Source organism: Acomys minous, assembly GCF_964271855.1.
Source record: "Acomys minous genome assembly, chromosome: 16".
In the NCBI taxonomy this organism is placed as follows: Eukaryota; Metazoa; Chordata; class Mammalia; order Rodentia; family Muridae; genus Acomys; species Acomys minous.
Window position 1 is genome coordinate 45,359,642 of NC_140498.1, and position 18,227 is coordinate 45,377,868.

Below are 18,227 nucleotides of genomic sequence, written 5' to 3' on the forward strand. Positions count from 1 at the left end.
ATGCTTCCTCAGCACCCTTGAGCTATATCTAGGGCTGGGTTATGCATCCATGTATTTTTAATTCTTGCCAAATATAGCTTGGTTCTTTCTTGCTTTCTAATCATCGCACAGTCCCTCTCCTTAGCTGGCGGCTGCAATAAAGAACTCTGAATTCTAACTTCTCTTGTAGTTACCATCCTTTACTCTCCCATGTTCAGTTTGAACTTATCTGTAGCAGTCCTGAGCCACAGACAAAGTCTCCTGGGCTAGTCTGTATCTGGAGAATCTCAGGTTCAGAAGGGCTTAAGGAACTGGACCAGCACATGATGGAAGTGGTTTTTAAGTTGGACGTCTGTTTGCAAATAGCCCTTCCCAGACACTTCTACAACCAGTTCCTTAGTAACCCTAAGGAGGCGATGGGGATGTTGACTCTACATTGTCTAAGTAACCTACTGATACAACACTGGGGCAGGGACAGACTCTGAAAGGAGCCAATTTCTATGTGTATTCTCTCAAACAGTCATCCCTGGATTGGTCGATATCAAAATCCAATTTCACTAGGATTAGCTGTGGGTTGCTCAGAGCTATTCATTGAATTAGGAACGATTACAGCGAAGGGAGCCCCACGGTTCTTTATTAAGGTCTTTGTGGAAACACTAAGTGATCTTCAGGAGATTAAAGTGCCGGTGGTGTTTTCTTAACATTTATAACCTGTGCCAATACCCGGGGAGTTTGTTTATTAAGAAAAATTCTTCAGCCAATAGCCTGCCTCCTGATAGGGTTGTATCACTGAAGGCCAACACAGAACCCGGTGTGGTGGGTCTTAATGCGCTTGCTCAGAACTTCTGCCAAGTGCTTCTTAGAGACCTGCCTCTGGAGGTTAATGGACCTCCAATTCATAGGGTCTGTGGGTCTTTCTGTGTGATTAGAAGGATGCCTCTCAGAACTACATATATCCATGGGCCAGAGAACCAGGCCAGAACTGAGATGAGTTCTGTTGGTGACTGCCATGACTGGTGCAGTATTTCCTCCTTCTAAATAGGGCTTCACCATTATTGTCTCATTCTGAACGGCCCACAGCAGGAGAATAATTATCATTCGATTCATTTTCAGACTAAATTGTACAATGTTGATGACCTTTCTAGAAACTGGCAAAGGGCTTCTTCTCACCCTAGCAGAAGGGGTCAAGCATCTACATCTATACCCAAGTCCATAAGGGGAGGGCGGCCAACCTGCCTTGATGTAGAGGAGGTTCTTGTCCCTTCTCTGCTCAGGCTAGAACACTCTCCTTTCTTTTGTCCTTTGGTGGAAGCTAGCTCTTTTGAAGGTTTCCAAAAACCCAGTGATGTGACTAAAAAATAATATCGTCATTCCCAGAAAATAGCTACTAATTGAATATGCACATCTGGTTTTGTATTTTTCGACGTAATTGTCATTGGTTGAATGCCAGGCTCTAAAAAAAATCCTCCCATGGTAAAACCTCTGTCAACTGTGACAGAGACCAAACAATGGTTGAGGCCTGTGTGAGGAAAGAAGTCTTTGCTGATGGAATGAAATCAATGACCTCAAGTCATCTTTATTTAGAATAGGCTCTAAGTCTAACGACTAGTGTCTATAAACTGTGGTAGATTCTAGTGAGGCACCAAGGGAAGATGGCCATGTCATAGAAGCAGAGGGGAGCATGATGCCCCAGGCCAAGAAATGCCCAGAAACCAAAGCTAGAAGATGCAAAGGAAAAAGTATCCTGGCCCTGTAGACACCTTGGTTCCATGGTATGAGAAAGTTCTATTATTTTAAGGCACTAAACTTGTGGTGATCTGATCAGAGATTGTGTTGGCCAGCCTTCAGCTGTTTTGACAGAAAGCCAAGTGATAGAGTAGGGAGGTGTAGTTTTGCTGTTGGCTGCAGAGCTTTTGGATTGTGGTTAGTGGAGCACAGTGCGTTGTGGAGATGTACAGAGAAGGGCTCTTCTCTCACTGGTAGCTGCCTAGAAAAGAAAAGGAAGATCAGGTTGAGGTCTAGTACCCTCAGTGACCTCACTTCCTTCCAAGGGGCACCACTTATTACAGATGCCGCACACTCCCAAAATGTCAAGGGTTATTCACCAAGCCTGCATCTAACACATCCAAATGTTAGCAGTCAGAAAAAAAAAGCATAGATTTGATTCAGGGACATTTTCCCTGAAAATTCCAAGAGATGTACGTACAAAAAGCCCACTTTGGCTTAATAAGAAGTAACAAGTGCTCTCTTCAGTATAAGCGATGGGTGTTCCTTGCTCTGAAGTTTCTGCTTTTTGTGCCTATAGTTTGGTCCTTGTCCTAAGCCTGCAGGCCACGGACCATAATTGTGCTTACACGGATGTGTGAACTGTAGGCACAGAGATGTAAAAGGCCCTGCTCCATGTTACCAGTTGGCCACAGTAGGATTGCATGCCGCTGGGAGTGACCCCCTAACCTGTCTATTGCACAGCTCGTCAGCTCAGACACAGGCACACTCCCCTTAAAATTCCCTTTTTTGTTGTCCTTTCTTACCCTACAGAAGTTGACATCCCTCTTCACTCATTTCCACAAACCTATAAAAATAGAAACAATTTGGATTTCCTTTTCATTTTATATACTTTCAGTAAAAATTACTTCTGCCATAGGTATGTCTACATAACAATTTATGGATATTTGTATAAATGTGTACACTACAAAATGATTAATCAAGCGTTGTATGTTTTTATCAAAAGAAACACCACAAAGATTTCTCCAAAGTCCTGTTTGACTAGAGATGATTAATTTTAATTTTTACATGAGCAGCATAATGCTATTAATCATTTAATATGTTTAATCATAATCTCTGTAATTCCTAATTAGGTTTATTAAACTGAACCATTCAGCAATTGTGCACAAATCCAACTCTAAGTCCTTTTCTTGGGAGGAAGAGAAGCTCATTTTAATTTTTTATTCACATAGCAATTTCTAATAGAGTGGGGAAATGGGCTAGAAACTTGGGGTCTTAGCTATTGCTTATGCCAACCAAGGGTCTGTGGTGGGGCATTAACACTTCTTACTTTTTGCCAAAGTACCAACATCATGATGTCAATGTCATTTCTTTGCCATTGATGTGAAACCTGATGCACTCTTATTGGGGTAAAATAAAAAACAAAACAAGGTGCCTGCTCTGTGTGAGTCTCAGGTTTCATAATGTTTGTGTGCCTCTGTTCCTGCATGCCTGCGTAGGTGCTTGTGTGTATGCGTGCATACATGTGTGAAAGAAGTATATGTGTGTGAGAGAGAGAGTACGTATGTCAGTGTATGTGTATATGTGTGTATGCTTGCATGCGTGTATGTGTGAGTGTGTATATGTGTGCATGTATGTGTGTGTGTGTGTGCGTGTGTACATATGTGTGTGAGTATGGTGCCACGATGTGCATGTGGAGATCAGAAATCAAGAAAGTTCATGCCTTCCTAGTGATTTCAGAGAGTCTCTCATTATTGCTGTACATACAAGAACCAGCTGGGTGTGCATTTTCTGGAATTGCCCTGTATCTGCCTCCTAGTTCACTGTAGGAATCCTGGAATGACAGACATGAACTACCGTGCCCTGTTTTCTGTGCCTTCTGGGGCCACAGACCCAAGTTCTCATGCTTGTGCAGGAAGACCTTCACCAAGTGAGCCTCCTCCCTAGCCGACATTGCCACTGAGTAACTAGCATGCTGGTCGCAACTCACTCCTGCTGTCCCCTTTCAGTGGCTTCTAACAGCTGCTTGCTTTTTATGTTCATGGTTCTTTGAGGTCTACAACTTCCATGTACAACTGAAACCTCCCCTCTTGCTCATCCTCCATGCATCCTATTTGACTCCACACGGCCTCCCCAAAATGGGGGGCTTCCCTTTAAGTCTTTTTATCTTTATACAGGCTTTGCACCCCCTTGCTACAGAATCTGTCTCTGCACACACACACCCCACCTATTCTAATACTCTCTTCTATGCCAGAGTCGGTGTGCTTGGGACTTTCAGTGGCAAGTGTGACTTGGGGTCACTCAGCCTGCTCCCTGACAGAGAACCACCTGCATTAGAGTTGGTGTTGGTTTCCCACCTCTTTGTACATTATCTTTCTCTTCATGTTTTAGGCAAAATAACGTGGCTGTCAGGGTCACCTTGCGCTGGAAAGTTGGCAGTCATCTGGTAAAGTTTCTGGTGCCAATCAGTTTAAATGGATGGTGCACGAGGCACTGGGGGCTCTTGACTTCAACATGGAATTCAGTTGTGTGAGGAAGAAGTATGCAAATGGAATGTTCTAGTACATAGGAGAAATGTTGAGCAAATTGCTAATTATGCTCCTGTTATTTGGGTGTTTCTTTCACATTTCACTGTTTAAGATTGTCTCCTCCAAGTCTCTATTATTTTACACCTCGCTGCCTGCACTGATAGTTTTGTCCTCATTCTACGCCTCTAAATGGCTTATAAATAGATGAGGATGATTCTTTGCTCATGAATTTCAGCTTTGGCAAAGACACCACCGTAGTAGTTTCAAAGACACACTTAGGTGTACAGTGTCTTCTGCCACCTGCAGGCAGGATATGCTAATTGCAGAGAAAGTACAGAAAAACAAGAGTGTCCTCAAAGGGGCCAGTTCAAGTGCCTTTCCTCTTAGTTCTTGCCTACATTGTATGTAGCAGGGTAATAACATAGAATTCTAGCTTATTTCAGAGTGGAGGAGAACAGAATAAAATAGTGGGCTGTGCTATTAGCCTTACATTGTCTACATTAGCACGAGCCAGCAGAGGTTTTGTACAGATGGGACCTTTCTGCTTTTACTTTTTTCTAACACAGGCACTACCTGGGTGTGGCTACTGAGATTTCAGAATGTAACAAATGCAAACCAACTCATTTATATTTTCCTTGTTGTTCATTCCTTGAAATGTAAATGATCTCCTTAGGGTCTGTAGCAGTAGACAACACAGATTTATACAATTAAGAAGTTAAGTTAGGACCCCAAGAAAAAGTTGAGTCAGTCATCTGATTCAGCGGATGAATGGCAAACCACCAAAGGACCTTTGCAAATTTTTGACATTTATTAATATTTTATCAGTAGAGCCTTAGTACTTATATATGCGTAGCATGGGGATCTGGGCAGCGTTAAGGGATGCACTTCTTATTTTTAATGACCTTTAGTCCCTTTCTGATGAGTTTTCCACTACCCACCCTGAGCCCCCAGCCCCTCATGATTCCTTTATTTTTCCCACAATTCTTATCTCCTCTTTCCAACTCTACATTTATTTGTGAATGGTTTTTTTTTTAATTATGCCTTGCCCCATGAGAGTTACACTGAATGAATCCAGAGACTTTTGACTGCTTTGCTTGTTGTAGAATCCCAGATCTATGGCTGGGCACTCAGTCGATGCTCCAAACAAACTTCTTTGATAATAAATAAATAAATAAATAAATAAATAAATAAATGAGATCAGGAAGCTTTGTCTGACATCGTCCTGCCTTGTAGAGGAAGGGAGAGGACATTGGGATAGCGTATGTACAGCTACTCAGAGCCTTTTTGCTTTCCTTTTGTCCCTTTAGCAGACAGATGATGCAGCACCGACCGACGGCCAGCCCCAGACACAACCTTCTGAAAACACAGAAAACAAGTCCCAGCCCAAGCGGCTGCATGTGTCCAACATCCCCTTCCGGTTCCGGGATCCAGACCTCCGACAAATGTTTGGTGTAAGTACTGTTTTTGTCCTCAGTTTTTCTCCTTGTGGGAGTTCTGGGGATTCACCATTTTATGGCAGCCTGTTATTTTGGGATGAAGGCATTTTAGCATCTAATACCTGGGTCTTTAGTGGCCAGCTTCCTTGAGGGAGGCAAGATAGATTTGCTTGTTTTAGTAATGCTCCTGAGGTTTCTGCGTTGCCAGTTGGTCATCTTCTAACAAGTAACTTAACTGTCAAGTGGAAAATAGACACCTCTATTAACCACTGATAAAAAGATCCATTGGTGGTCCCAAATCCAGCAGCCCAGCACCTTGCTTTGTAACTAAAACACACGTTGAATCCCTTGACTGTTTATCTAGAAAAGCGACCCAAGAGTGACTCCATTCCAATTTTTCCCAGGCACTGTGTACTGCAGCGACATTGAATGGCTAGTTCTATATGAAGGTTGATTTTCAAAATCAGCTACCACCACCACTAACAAAAGCTGCCAGCTATTAAATCTGATTTGATTTGTACAGCATGCAGTTCCCTAAATGAAGATTCAAGGGTATTTACTATGCTACTAATGGCAGCAAAAGGGCAGCCTCATCTAGACACCATGGTAAACCTGAGCTAGCCAGAAGCCACCACTCACTCTGAGGGAAAAAGTGATGGCTTTGCATTCTCATAGGTCATCGTGACCCTGCTTATTTTTCAGGAAGATGTTTGAACAATCCACCCAGGGATGGGGAATCTTTACCATTTATTTGGTCTCAGCTGTGCCCAAGGACAAAGCTTTGACAAGGCTCAGATAACATTTTGTGTTTTGAAATGCAGTCATTCTGTATATCCATGACATCCCAGTAGTAGTAGCAAGCATCTGTGCATTCAACCAAAGAACTACATCCTTAACATTTGACTCAGAACAAAGGTGAGGATGCTTGGAGACTCCTCTAAGAGTTTGTGGAGAGCTGCAAATATGACAAAAGCAGCAAGAAGAGGCCGGGTCGGATGTCCCATTGTGAGCAAAGCTCACATTCTCTGCATGATCAGAAAGCCCTGGTTCATTACTCAGGGGCTCCATGATCTGTGGTGGGGGTGATCTTGGACCTTTTATTTCTTTAACACACACGATGCTTATCAAGTATGCATGTGACACAAAAGCGGAGCAGGCATCCTAATATTTAAGATACCCAGGCTCGAATCCTGACATTTCAGAGGAAAAGGTCAACTCTTGCACTTTTATCGCTCTCTCATTTGGTAATAACCTTGAGTTAAGCCCTCTAACTCTTGCAGAAGGAAGATACCCTCGGGCACTCTCAGGTCAAAGACGACTTTGAAAAGTGCAAAGCATTGGAAGTTGGAGTCGAGGTTAAGTGTGTGCAAAGCAGTGGGACCCAGCTTGACTGATGGGCAGCTGGAGGAATTACATTCTCTTTGCCCTGTCAAGCCAGGGGGATGTCTTCCTATTCAGTCTGTCTTTACTCATCAAGTGTCACTGTGATGTTGGCTTTGAACTGGATTCTCTTAATGACCATTCTCCCAATCTTTCATGGTGACATGCAAGGCAGCCAACCCCAGCTTCTCACCCTTAAGGGTCTATTTTTTTTCCCGGGACTTTTTGATTATCTTGAACTTAACCTGAGGCTACAGGGCTAAGTCAGAGATCTAGTCAAAATACTCGCAGCTGGAAGCCACACAGAGGAGGTGCTGCCTGTGTTAATATCTGAATCTCTCTGTCTGTCCTTTAGGGTTAGGGCAGATGGCCTTGAGAAAGAAATTGTCATGTGACATGCTACCTGGTATTTGAACGCCAGATCTAAATCCATTTGTTTCAAAAACCACCATTTTTCTTCTTCTTCCTCTTCTTCTTCTTCTTTTGAGTCAAATTTTTCACACAGCTAGCTAACAAGATGTTGATTTGCTATGATGATAGATATACCCTTAGCATCTGCCAATTAAGGGAGTGTGGTCTACATTCACGAACACTGAAATTAATTCTACTTATCCCAAACAGCATCTGTGTCTATGTTAAAGAGTACGTGTGGATTTTGTGGGGTGTGGGTTTCACCTATAAAAATATGGATTCATGGACTACTTGCAGTAACTTGTAAGTCCTCTTTGGTTCTTACAACTGCTATTTTAAAGAAATGGAATTTTCCTAAGATGAACATCAGTGGTCACAAAGCCACTCTATAATAGGATACATTTAGCAGCATGAATCATACTGAGAGGCATCTGGGACAGTCTGTTTGGCACCCCACGGTGGAGTTTAGGGGATTCAACAGTTTCCTCTTTCAGATCTTAGTTACTGTAAGCAACCATGTTTTAGGCTCAGTAGCTACCTCGAAGTCCTTCGGCCATGAGACAATGTCTTTCTTTTTCGTGCTATCTTCTGTCTCTGTCTCCTTGCTTGGGCTGGGGGCTAAATGAGGATAGTTACAGAGAAAAAGACAAAGATTCTTGTGCCTCTTGCCCCTTTTGGTTCTATTGTTCAAAGGAAGCACAGAAATCTCAATGTCTAAGCCCTAACAAGACACAAAGTGCCCACTTTTTTTTTCTAATTGCCTAGAGCTTGGCAGTTCCCAGCTTCTCTGGGAGCCAAAACTTTCCCCACCCTCTGCACAGCAGCCACGAGCCTAACGGTTCCGATAGGCACCTCATGTTTTCTTTCTGTACCTCTCCGGTGAGACCGGCATTGGAGTTACTTCTATGCATCAGGAGTTTCCCATCCTCTGCTTTCATCTTCGTCAGGGGTCACTTCTTCCGAGGCTGACGTTAAGTCCTGCTTCACATCACATCCCTCCTTATGCTGTCACTTCAGGTGGTTGGTTCACTCCCTGGGTGCGAAAGTACCTGCTACAATATACAAAGCAGTAGCCAGAGTCCTTTCAAGTCACCCATAGCGCTGTGAGCGAATGGGGGCTAGCAGGGTTGGCAGAGCTCTTATCTAGATGGTTCCATGGAAGAGCTGAGAAGTTATTGATCTCAGGCCTGGCTGTGTGCCTCTTGAAGTCTGCATGGGCACTGTGGATAGTACTTATGCTTATATTCCTCTACATTTAGCCTCTTTCATTAGTTCTGTTTTTATTTTGTTGGCTTTGGAGTCAAGCTATCACTACGTAGGCAAAGACTGGCTTCAAACTTGCTGTGTAGCACTGGCTGCCACCAAACTCTCCATCTTCCTGACTTACCCTCCAAAATAGTGGAGATGCTAGCACCCAATGGTCTATTTGAATTTGTCTTGCCTATATTTAGAGAGTGTTCAGTAAGTATATTTTATTTGATATGTCTTTTGGGAATCAGCTGGGGGAATTCACTGCCTTGACTTTGGAGAAGATTGTGACACTACATATATCCAAATGTTATGTGTGTAGCTCACAAACAGTCCTGACGGGAAACATCACTACTTCCGTATCAGAGTTCTACACTTGGATTCTTGACCTCACAAGAGAGTCATGTGGACTGCAAGCAAATTAACTCCAATGTAGCACTCTTGAGTGGAAAGATACTTAATATAGGTTAATGTTTAAATTTTCAATATTTCTAGGTTTTTTATGAGAGTAGATCATAACGCATTCCAGGCCCCAGGTACAACACATGGCATCACAAGTACTGTGTTTTTTTCAGGAGTTGTTTTTCAGAAACTTTGTGGTCAGTTGGCAGCCTACAATTTGTAGCCTGCCCTTGATGTCACAGCCTCTTGGTTTTGTTAGAAAAATTAAGGTACTCCAGGAGCGGGAGTGATAGCTCAGTCAGTCAAGTGATTGGCATGTAGATACGGAGAGCTGCATTCACTCCTCACTACGTATGTACTAAAAAAAAAACCCAGGAGTTGTGACCCGTGCATATAATCCCAGCACTGGAAAGCAGAGCTGGAGAACTCCCTGGGGCTTGCTGACCACCCAGCTTAGCATCCTTAGCAACCTCCAAGGCATCAGGAGACAAGATATAGGGAGGTTACGTGAAGTACCCGTGAGGTGGATGTCTAGCTTTCACACACATGCACATGCCCACACATACACATGTAGGGGCACCTGCACAAACACATGCATCTATACACACACAGAAATATAGAAGTACACACACACACACACACACACACACACATGATAAATAAAGCCACTGTGTATAGGAAAGTGATCTAGTCACATCTGTCTTTAGTCATCAAAGCAAAACATGATTGTTTGCATGTGAAAAACACTTGGATAATGCCTTTTTATGGATACAGTACAGATGGACTTTCTTACACCTTTCATGTTAGTCCAATGCTCCATAAAACAAGGCCTTGGGTATAGTAAACTCGTTTGGCGGATGTGTCACAGTGCCTCTGTTTTCTATCCTGAAACCACTTGAGGAAGAACTCTAGGGAAGAGCACACCAACTGATGGCCCATTCCTAAACAGTCAGCCCTGAAGGCCTACAAACCGGCAGCACTGGAGGAACGGAGGAGGTTATATTTAGAAATACTTATGTATAGACATATACATTTATACCTGCAGTAACCATTAGTAAAAAGAGGGAACATGAATTTGAGGGGAGAGGAGTCGGCAAGGGTATAGGACATGGTTTGGAAGGAGGAAATGAAAGGGAGATATGTAATTAAATTGTAGTCTCAAAAGTAAAAAAAAAAAAGGAAAGAAAAACATTTTAAAACACTAGAATGAAGCATCTCTTTCATCTCTATGCACAGACACTGAGGGATCCTTTACTGTAGCTAATGGACATCCTTCGTAGGGTGTGTGTGTGTGTGTGTGTGTGTGTGTGTGTGTGTGTGTGTGTGTGATAGTATTTGATCTAAGGATGTCTAAGGCTGCTCAGAACATATTTGCTCGAGCACATCTCTGTAGGCTTCTGCACTGTGGTCTTGATGCAGCCACTGAAACACCTCACATGGGTCCGAGGTGCTCTGAACACTCCCGAACGTTGTCGTTGAGCAAACAAATGCTAGCTATGTCTGCAAACGAGTCATGCCTGTTTAAATGGAAGATGTGCCAGCTGTGTTGGCATCATTAGCACCAAACTTCTCAATTAAACCGTTGATACTATAAATATAGCGCACAACTGTCTCAGAAAACGGGCTTGCTTCAGCATTCTTCTTATGGCTCGTTTCACTGCCTTCCAGAACCATCCACCCAGTGCCACCTGCCAAGGAAGCAAACATTGGAGATCATTCCAGGGCATATGGTGTCATTGTTTCATTTAGGGGATGACACATGCTAAGATGGCTTTCTGATCGGCTCCTCTCATCCAGTTCTTATTTTAAGGGAAATGTTTTGTGTAGACTGCTTAAGGAGCGTTCCATGGGTGACATTTGCTTCATGGTGTTGGAAGATGTCTTTTTCAGCCTTCTCTTTCCATAAATATATGTGCTTCTAGGCTCTGATGCCTGAAATAAATATCAAAGCATCTGCAGGAATGGGATCTTCTGCCCGCAGTTGTTCTTTTGAAGTGTTCACACAGCGGAGGATTCTTTACTATGGAACTTGGTTCACCTCAGAATGGCCAATTTTTCATTTGTCACATTGGAAAATTTTCTTTGTCTGTTTCTAGTGAGTTTATATTTTTTCTCTACCCTAAAAATTGGCACAAATTTTTTTTTCTAAAGGGCTGGCAAGGTGATTTAGAAGATAAGGTGCTTGCTGATGACAAGCTTGACACACAAAGTTCAATGCCCAGTCCTCTGATCTCCACTTACGTGCCTTGATACGTGTAAACACCACACACACACACACACACACACACACACACACACACACCAAAGAAATGAAGGAAGGAAGGAAGAAAGGAAGAAAAAGAAATCTCACAAATTTAAAGAATAATTATTTCTTGACTACTAGCACGAACCTTTTGCCATTGAGTCTTCAAATTTCTTGTAATTTACCTACCAACCTGGGCATGTTGGTCAGAGGAATTAGCCAGCTTCTTAGAATTACTATTCTTTGTCCCCTTTTGCTCCTGCCTCGCCTTCATCCAAACCCTGCTATGCTTTGCTATAGCGCAATGCTTGCCACTCCCGTGCAGGGAAGAGAGAGCAACACAGACTGGCCTAGGGAGGCAAGACTGCAGTGACTGTACAGATTACACAGGCAGGCCAGGGATGACAGGAAAGCACTGGTGGAAACAAAGCCTGCGCTGGGATACAGTCCAGAGGCTTTTGTTTCTTTGTTCAGTCATTAAGATGAGTGCTTGCCCTTTCATCTGTACTGATGCTAAATTCGCATCTTATTCTTCCCTGGGCCAGATTGCCTGCTTTGAGATAAACCCCTTCCACCAGGATTATGGGGAACAAACTATATGCTAGAGATACTTACACCATTTTCTATGACAACTAGGAAACATAAGAAATAGAGAGAAGGATTCTGAATTGTCAGATGTTCATGCTTTCAAAGAAGTCCCAGTCAGGAATTGTTAATGGGCAGTATTCACCAAGACTGCCAAATGTCACATTTTCTCACACACACACACACACACCACAATAATCAGATTTGAATTTTAGATAAACAGCAAGTATCTTATCTTATGACCTAACTATTAAGGGGGGCTTAGTTATTCTATAAAATATAAAGTTTCCAGGGGCTGGAGCGATGGCTCAGAGGTTAAGAGCACTGACTGCTCTTCCTAAAGGTCCTGAGTTCAATTCCCAACAACCATATGGTGGCTCACAACCATCTGTAATGAGATCTGGTGCCTTCTTCTGACCTGCAGGTGTACATGCAGGCAGAATACTGTATACATGATAAATAAATAAATCGTTTCTTTAAAATCTGAAGTTTCCGTGTGTCAATGGTCAATTGCATTTTATTTGCCTGTCTGGTTATTTGGTAACTGAAAATTTTGTTTCTGGTGGTTTTAATAGAGCCAGCCTATGTGAGGAGTGTGGGATGTATTTGTTTAAGAACATTGTTTAAAATGTGTGGGATGTGGGGGAAGGGTGGCATCACCCTGGGCCCATGCTGGCTCTGCGGCTGTCTGGATTATGGTACACCTTTTGTGTTTCCACTTCCCCTCATGGTCTGGTTACTCCTGGTTTTGCTTTGAGCTCAGAGCTAAAACCTTCATCATATTCTAGTTGGGTATTTTATTATCAAAATCTCAGCTCCCCTGGGGTGTTTATCCCACTGGCTGGTGGAAATGTTGTATAGGTAATGGCTAGCCATTTTTTAATCTCTGCAGCTCAGTGCCTTGGAAAACACACACACACACACACACACACACACACACACGCACACGCACACGCACACGCACATGCACACGCACACGAGTAACATAGGATTAACCTCTTGGTTAGTATTTTGTCCTGAGCCTTGACAGGGCACCTTACCTGGTAGACAAAGCTGTAATCAAAAGATAATGAATACACCAATGTTTCTAGCATTTTCTCATTGTTAGCATGTCACTTAGTAACAGAACAAAATAAAATGCATGCCTGGACTAAAGGAAAGCTCTCTGACTTGAGGACTAATTATTGGTGTATATCGTATAATTTATCTGATTTCTCTTCTTGCTCATGAGATATTTCTGTTTCTTTGCAGCAATTTGGTAAAATATTAGATGTTGAAATTATTTTTAATGAGCGAGGCTCAAAGGTAAGCAACTTGATTCAGTTTGGAATGTCTTAGCTCGTTTTGACATGTCTGTTAGGGACACGGGGAAATAACTGCACTGCTTGAGTCGGCCCCCTGCGAAACACACTTTAGTGGGAATTTCTTTAGAGCCTGCCTCCCATTTCCAAAATATTGGGAAATATATTGGGTTCCATTTAAAATGTATATGGGGTAATTTTTAATTGCTGGTTTAAATATATATATGTAATTATATATCATAAGTTTCCACAGAAAATTACCCATGCCTAAAAAATAATGATGTTGCTACATTTTTTGTTTTTCAGTGATAATTATGTTCTTTATATTAAAAAGTGAGTTGATAGTCTCATGAGCAGGTAAATATGTGATTACTCTGTATTAATAAAGTGCAGTTCTTTTCCTGGGTTGCAGAGGAGAAAAAAATCTCATATACACCAACCTTTGAACATAATTTCATTCATTAATATGTTACAGATCTTCATTTTGTAGTGTGGTATTGCTTTGAGTTTGTTTTCTTACTAGGAAACCAAAATTTAAACCCCCTTTTTCCTAGAGCTGACAAGTATTCACAGAAGGCTCTAGGGGAAACGTTCCAGTACCTACACAGAACATGTAAACATTTAAGACATCCACACTGTGTGTGCTCTACCCATGGCTATGTGTGGTCCCAAATCCACAGCATCAGCAGCATCTAGGAGCTTATTAAAGACACTCTCCATCTCCAGCCCAGACCTACTGAATCAAAAACCCAGAAGCTGGTCCAAGCAATCCACACCTCTTGAGCTTGTCCTAAGAATGAAAACACGGTGTTTCTCTTTCCCCCAAAGGTCAAGTCCTCACCTGAATATAGAATAGCTTTGCCTACAAGTATTTCATCACTGTCTCTGTTGTTGTCATAAGACCTTCTTTTTTATCTTTATGTACCCTGAGGAGATTCAAGAGCCTCATGCAAACACCCCACATAGAAAATGATTGCATAAGAAGTTCCAGCATTCGCTGTGTAGTCACAGAGAACGGTGTTGCATGAGGATAAGCAGAGTGGTCCTAGGAACCAGATGAAGCACAGCTGTAAATAGCCCAGATGCTATCACACCTGCAGTCCATCATCTCCCATCTCCCTCCCATCCTTAGTCTCTGAATGTAGACACTGGGAACATTTTCATCAGATATAGCTAGATGCTGGTTAGATTTAATAATGCCTCTTCTACAGGCAACTCAGAACAAGTAGGCATCCATGAAGGACCCTAAGCATCACTGGTTTTGTAGTGTGTCACCTGACACCATACTACACTACAAAGCAAACCTTATGATTTATTATTCCTTACAGCGTCTGCCCTCTGCCCACTCCCTCCTAAGTAGATTTAACATTGACTGAGTAAGACAGTGTTGATCGAACTGAAGAAATGAAACTTGAGGACTCGCTTTCCCACATACAAAGTCAATCCAGACTTGTAAGTCTGCAATTCTGCACATTCAGGCACCTTGTCATTCCTTGTCAACTTTAGAGCTATTTTCCATTCTTCTGGTCTGATCTCTGAGCTGGGGTAAGGGAAAGAGGTTAGCCATTTCTTGATGGGGACCATTGAAACGAGCATTTTAATACTTGCAGAGCAAGGCGAACTAAGCGAGAAAGATATACTCAAGGCTAAACCTTCATGTGTGGGCTTGGTGGATTCCTGGGAAAACTGGTGAAGATGAAGTCCAACACGTTCCAAGTCTGTCTTGTTCTGATGGTCTTTATCATACCATTGCCTTGTGGGTGTTTTTTTCCTTCCTGGTTGCTGTGGCTTTTTTTTTAAATTCCTGCTTAATTTATATTTTGTTTAATAAGATTTTTGTCAATTGAAGAAACCATTTCATTTCTTTCTGAGAGATGTTTGGGGACAACACTGCAGTATTGTTGGCTGTTTTCAAAGTACAATAGTGGTGCTATTCTTAGGATTTTTTCCCCATCATCTCCTTGATTAGCCTGTCCCTAGTGGCTTCAAGGGGAAAAAAAGCCTTTCCATTTTCAGCATCTGCAGCCTACACTTTGCTGGGTTGTTTTTCTTTCCTTTTTTTTTTCCCCTCTTTTCTTTTAGGTTAGGTGGCATCCAGAATGGCCTTTGTGTCTCTCCGGGTAGGAGCGCTCACTTTCTGCCTTGAAGGTGTGGGTCCTGGGTGATGCCATGCCACGGGAATGCCCCTGGGAATGCTGCCTGGGGCAACAACTTACACAGGGATAGTTGTCACATTTGGCATCCCTCATAGGCAAGGGCCTCATTTAGATGAGCATTTCCACCTCAGCCCTCAAGAAACAGTCATTGTTAGGATCTCATTTCCGTTGCTTCCTGTCTCTGCTGGCCAGGCAACAGTAACTCCAAAGGGCCAGAAATTCTCCTCTTGATCCCTTATTATCCACAGGGCACTCCTTGAGACAGAAAACTCAAAGCTGAGTGACAATGACCCTACACTTGTGTGTGTGTGCACGCATCCGCAAGCAGTATCTGTAAAGTGCTTCAGATACACACAGAGCCTGAATATTTTCTATATAAATGGACACTAGAGGAAAGGAACAACTTCAAAAGGAATTGACACACTTGATCATCAGAACTGGACCACATTGCATGGGGTAATGAGTTACACAACTCAGTTACTCTCTTAAAGGGTGTAAAAATCATTCTTTTGCTCCTAACATGCTTTGTTTTCTGGAATAAGTCAGATTTAGCTATTCTCCATTATACCTAAGGAATGTACAATTTGGTCTTTGATTGAGTGTATACGTATGGTCCGTATGTATCTATGGACCAGTTCCTCTTCAGGTGAAGTATTCTTGAGCAAGACAGACAGACTCCTAGACCTTGGCTTTCCTTCAGCAACTGACATAAAGTGTGCTGAATTATGCCACGACACTAGGGGCAGCTGAAACTCTAAGCATGTGGTTGGAGGTAGGGAGGCTTCTTAAGAGGAGGAGCCAAGCCAAGGAGGAAGGAAGAAGGAAAAGAAGGAAGGGAGAGAAGGAGGGAAACGAAGGTATCTCACAAGAAAAGGCTATATATGCAAAACTAATGGGAAAGATGGCAAATGTGAGGCTCTTAGTCATGAGGGATATTAATTTATATGGCTCCCTCCACATCTCCCTTGCTCTACACATGATTTCTCCACATTGGAGACTGGAAGAATTGAATTTTCATTTTTGAATAGAATGTGTGAATTCCTCCTTACAGGGAGCTTTAGAATCTTGATTTAGGATAAAGCAAACAAATAAACAACAATAACAAGAAGTACAACAACAAAAATCCCCAACCAACCAACCAACCAACCAACCAAACCCCAAAAGGACAGGCTATCCACATGAGTGCCCCCAAAGAAAATCTACCACCTGAAAAATCATTACCAGAAAGGAAAAGTGAGTAGGATATAGAATAGTGAGAATTTATAATTCTCTGGAAGGCGTCGAGGTCATCAAGTCGCTCTCTAGGGCTCTGTTAGGTCACCTGACCTGTTCCTTATGTCCATCGGCCAGCACAAATCCTTCCTCCAGGATGCCCTCTTCTCTCAGCTCTGACCACCTGTCCAAATAGAACCTGAGAAGGCACGTCCCTCAGTGGGAGGGCATCTGACCACAAGCTGAACTCCGCCTCCCTCTTTTCTTCCCTCCTTCCCTTCATCCTTCCTTCTTTCCCCTTTCTGCCCTTTCTTCATTTCCTTATGTCCTTTATCTTTCATTCCCTTTACCCATCTTCTATCCCCTCATTCCTTCCTTTCCTTTAGTGTTCTTTTTAAATTATGCAGTACTAGCAATTAAGCTTAATACATTCTAGACAAGAATTCTGTCATCAAACTACACACCAAGACCCCTATTATTTTTCTTTGGAGACAGGGTCTCCCTGAGTCACTTAGATAGACATTGCGCTTAGATAGACCCAGTGTCCCAGGTGCTGGGTTGACCACCCTGTACTGCCCCTCTCTTCAAGGCCTGTCTTCTCACACTCCTCATTTTTCCGCACCGACATTCCATTTTGCCCCTATCCATTCCAAGACAGAGAAAAATAATCATATTTTTAAGAATGGCAAGATACTGTTTCCTTTAAATCTCGACCACAGAACAGGCCAATAGAAACTACCACAGCATCTTAGCTCTCACTGTCAGAGGCATCAGGACTCACTCAGGACTTTAGAGATAAAACACCTGACAACTGAGATGGGCAGGTGACCATTTCTTTAGTCCAGATGGCAGTTTCCACATGGGAGTTCTAATCATTTTCTGGCGCCCCCCAAAAAAACATCATTTCTGCCCTGGATGGAAGGTGGAATTTTCCAAGCCTGCTGGATGTTCAGGGGACCATTTCAAGGACAAGCTCTGCTTTGAACCTAACCTTCCCAGGTCTTAACAAACATGTCATTCAACAAGTCTTTACGAGTCATTCAGCACCTTGGAGTGAGGGCTACCTATGGATCTTTCCTCTCTCGGTCTCTGCCCATTTTTTGTAATGGCTCCATCTTCAGCTCTTCTTGGCGTGCATGATGTGCATTAGGCCAGTGGCTTTGCCTTGGGTTCAAGTGGAAACTTTAGGGGTTTCCTAGGACAATGTTTCCCTCTATGTTCTTTGTGGTGCCTCAGTAAGAGAGAGACTTTTGACCCCAAGAGAAATGACAACATCCTTTCCTCCATCCATGAAGCAGCAAGTGTAGATTCCCGTTTCTTGCCTGAAGTGAGGCTATACATTCTTTATTTGTCTTACCGATTCCTAAGCCTTGGATGCTGGTAAACTCAGGCCTACAGGGGAGAAAGAAGGTGGTTGAGACGTCTTGGGCACATGATCTTAACTGTGTCCTCTCCATCTGTGCACAAAAGAAGAGAGCCATAAACTCATCCTGCCCTGCTGGTGGCATTTTCTAAAGCAGCAGTATAACACTCTACCTATTCCAACACATAAAGCCTTGTTTCTGTGGGTGTGTAATAAAGAGATAGAGCATGAAAACCCAACCACGGGATCGTGTCAGTGA

The 18,227-nt window shown here is 42.8% G+C and overlaps 1 protein-coding gene across 48 annotated transcripts in view; it reads left to right on the forward strand.

Moving 5' to 3' along the window:
* The window catches only part of RBFOX1 (RNA binding fox-1 homolog 1), a 2,117,065-nt gene that overhangs the window by 1,982,259 nt on the left and 116,579 nt on the right, over positions 1-18,227 (forward strand). For 43 of the 48 annotated variants that reach the window (XM_084764407.1, XM_084764405.1, XM_084764452.1 and 40 more), the window contains 2 exons: positions 5,540-5,683; positions 13,188-13,241. In XM_084764407.1, the coding sequence (XP_084620533.1) occupies positions 5,540-5,683; positions 13,188-13,241 (198 nt within the window). The remainder of the gene's footprint in view (positions 1-5,539; positions 5,684-13,187; positions 13,242-18,227) is intronic. The other 5 variants (XM_084764427.1, XM_084764449.1, XM_084764409.1 and 2 more) reach the window with 1 other exon arrangement.